The sequence below is a fragment of the Mus pahari genome, chromosome 3 (assembly GCF_900095145.1).
Source record: "Mus pahari chromosome 3, PAHARI_EIJ_v1.1, whole genome shotgun sequence".
In the NCBI taxonomy this organism is placed as follows: Eukaryota; Metazoa; Chordata; class Mammalia; order Rodentia; family Muridae; genus Mus; species Mus pahari.
Window position 1 is genome coordinate 135,562,526 of NC_034592.1, and position 1,231 is coordinate 135,563,756.

Below are 1,231 nucleotides of genomic sequence, written 5' to 3' on the forward strand. Positions count from 1 at the left end.
ACATGGTGGCTCACAACCATCTGTACTGGGATCTGATGCCCTCTTCTGGAGTGAATGAGCATAGCTATAGTGTACTTGTATACATAAATATATCTTTAAAAAAGAGGGAGAAAAAAAACAAAGGAGCCGGGCAGTGGTAGTGCACAGCTTTAATCCCAGTACTCGGGAGACAGAGACACAGGGATCTCTGTGAGTTGGAAGTCAGCCAGGTCTACAGAGCAAGTTCTAGGACTACACAGAGAAACCCTGTCTCAAAAAAACAAAAAACAAAAGATAAAAGATGATCCCTGGGCAGGTCAGTCACTATTCTACCAGAATTCCCACCTGTGAGCAGAAGAGAGTTTTGGCCACCCTGCTCTTTTCCCAAGAGGATATAATGAATCACAAATAGCAAACCTTAGACCTACCACCATGTGGGCATTCTCTGTACTGATGCTTAGGAGCGAACACGGGCTTCACCAGTAACACGCCTTCTCTACTGCAGCATCCTCATGGCTGGGATCCTGCCCTTTGGCGCCATGTTCATTGAGCTGTTCTTCATCTTCAGTGTGAGTACTGCTGCCTCCTCACCTTCCACACAGCCTTGCCACACGACTCATTTAGGCCCTCTGCTTCTTGCTGTCTGTGACACTGCAGGTGTCCTTTCTTCACTCTTAAGTCTGTTACTGGTCCTGCCTGTCAGGACAGTCATAAGGGGTAATCAGGACATGCTGTGCATGAGGGGCTGATACATGTAAGGACCCAGCACATGGAAGCCCTCTCTGCCCTCTGAGCACCAGGCACACATGTTGTACAGACATACATACAGGCAAAACATTCATACATGCAAAATAATTTTAAAACTTTTTTTAATTACAGGCAAGGGGGCTGGAGAGGTGGCTCAGTGGTTAAGAGCACTGACTGCTCTTCCAGGGGTCCTGAGTTCAATTCCCAGCAACCACATGATGGCTCACAAACATCTGTAATGGGGTCTGATTTCCTCTGCTGGTGTGTCTGAAGAGAGCAACAGTGTACTCACATTCATAAAATACATAAATAAATCTTTAAAAAAAAAAAAAATAGACAAGGCAAGGCCCAGGTGCAGTGCTGCCTGCCTTTGGGAGGCGGTCTGACCGGCAGAGTTCCAAACAGCCAGGGCTACACAGAAACTCTGTCTTGAAAAGAAAAGTCGCCGGGCGGGGTGGTGGCGCGTGCCTTTAATCCCAGCACTTGGGAGGTAGAGACAAGCGGA

The 1,231-nt window shown here is 47.5% G+C and overlaps 1 protein-coding gene across 1 annotated transcript in view; it reads left to right on the top strand.

Annotated features, from left to right (window-relative positions):
* Tm9sf4 (transmembrane 9 superfamily member 4) overlaps positions 1-1,231 on the top strand; it is a 46,729-nt gene that overhangs the window by 38,956 nt on the left and 6,542 nt on the right. Inside the window, exon 15 of the mRNA XM_021192150.2 lies at positions 485-548. Coding sequence (XP_021047809.1) covers positions 485-548 — 64 coding nt within the window. The remainder of the gene's footprint in view (positions 1-484; positions 549-1,231) is intronic.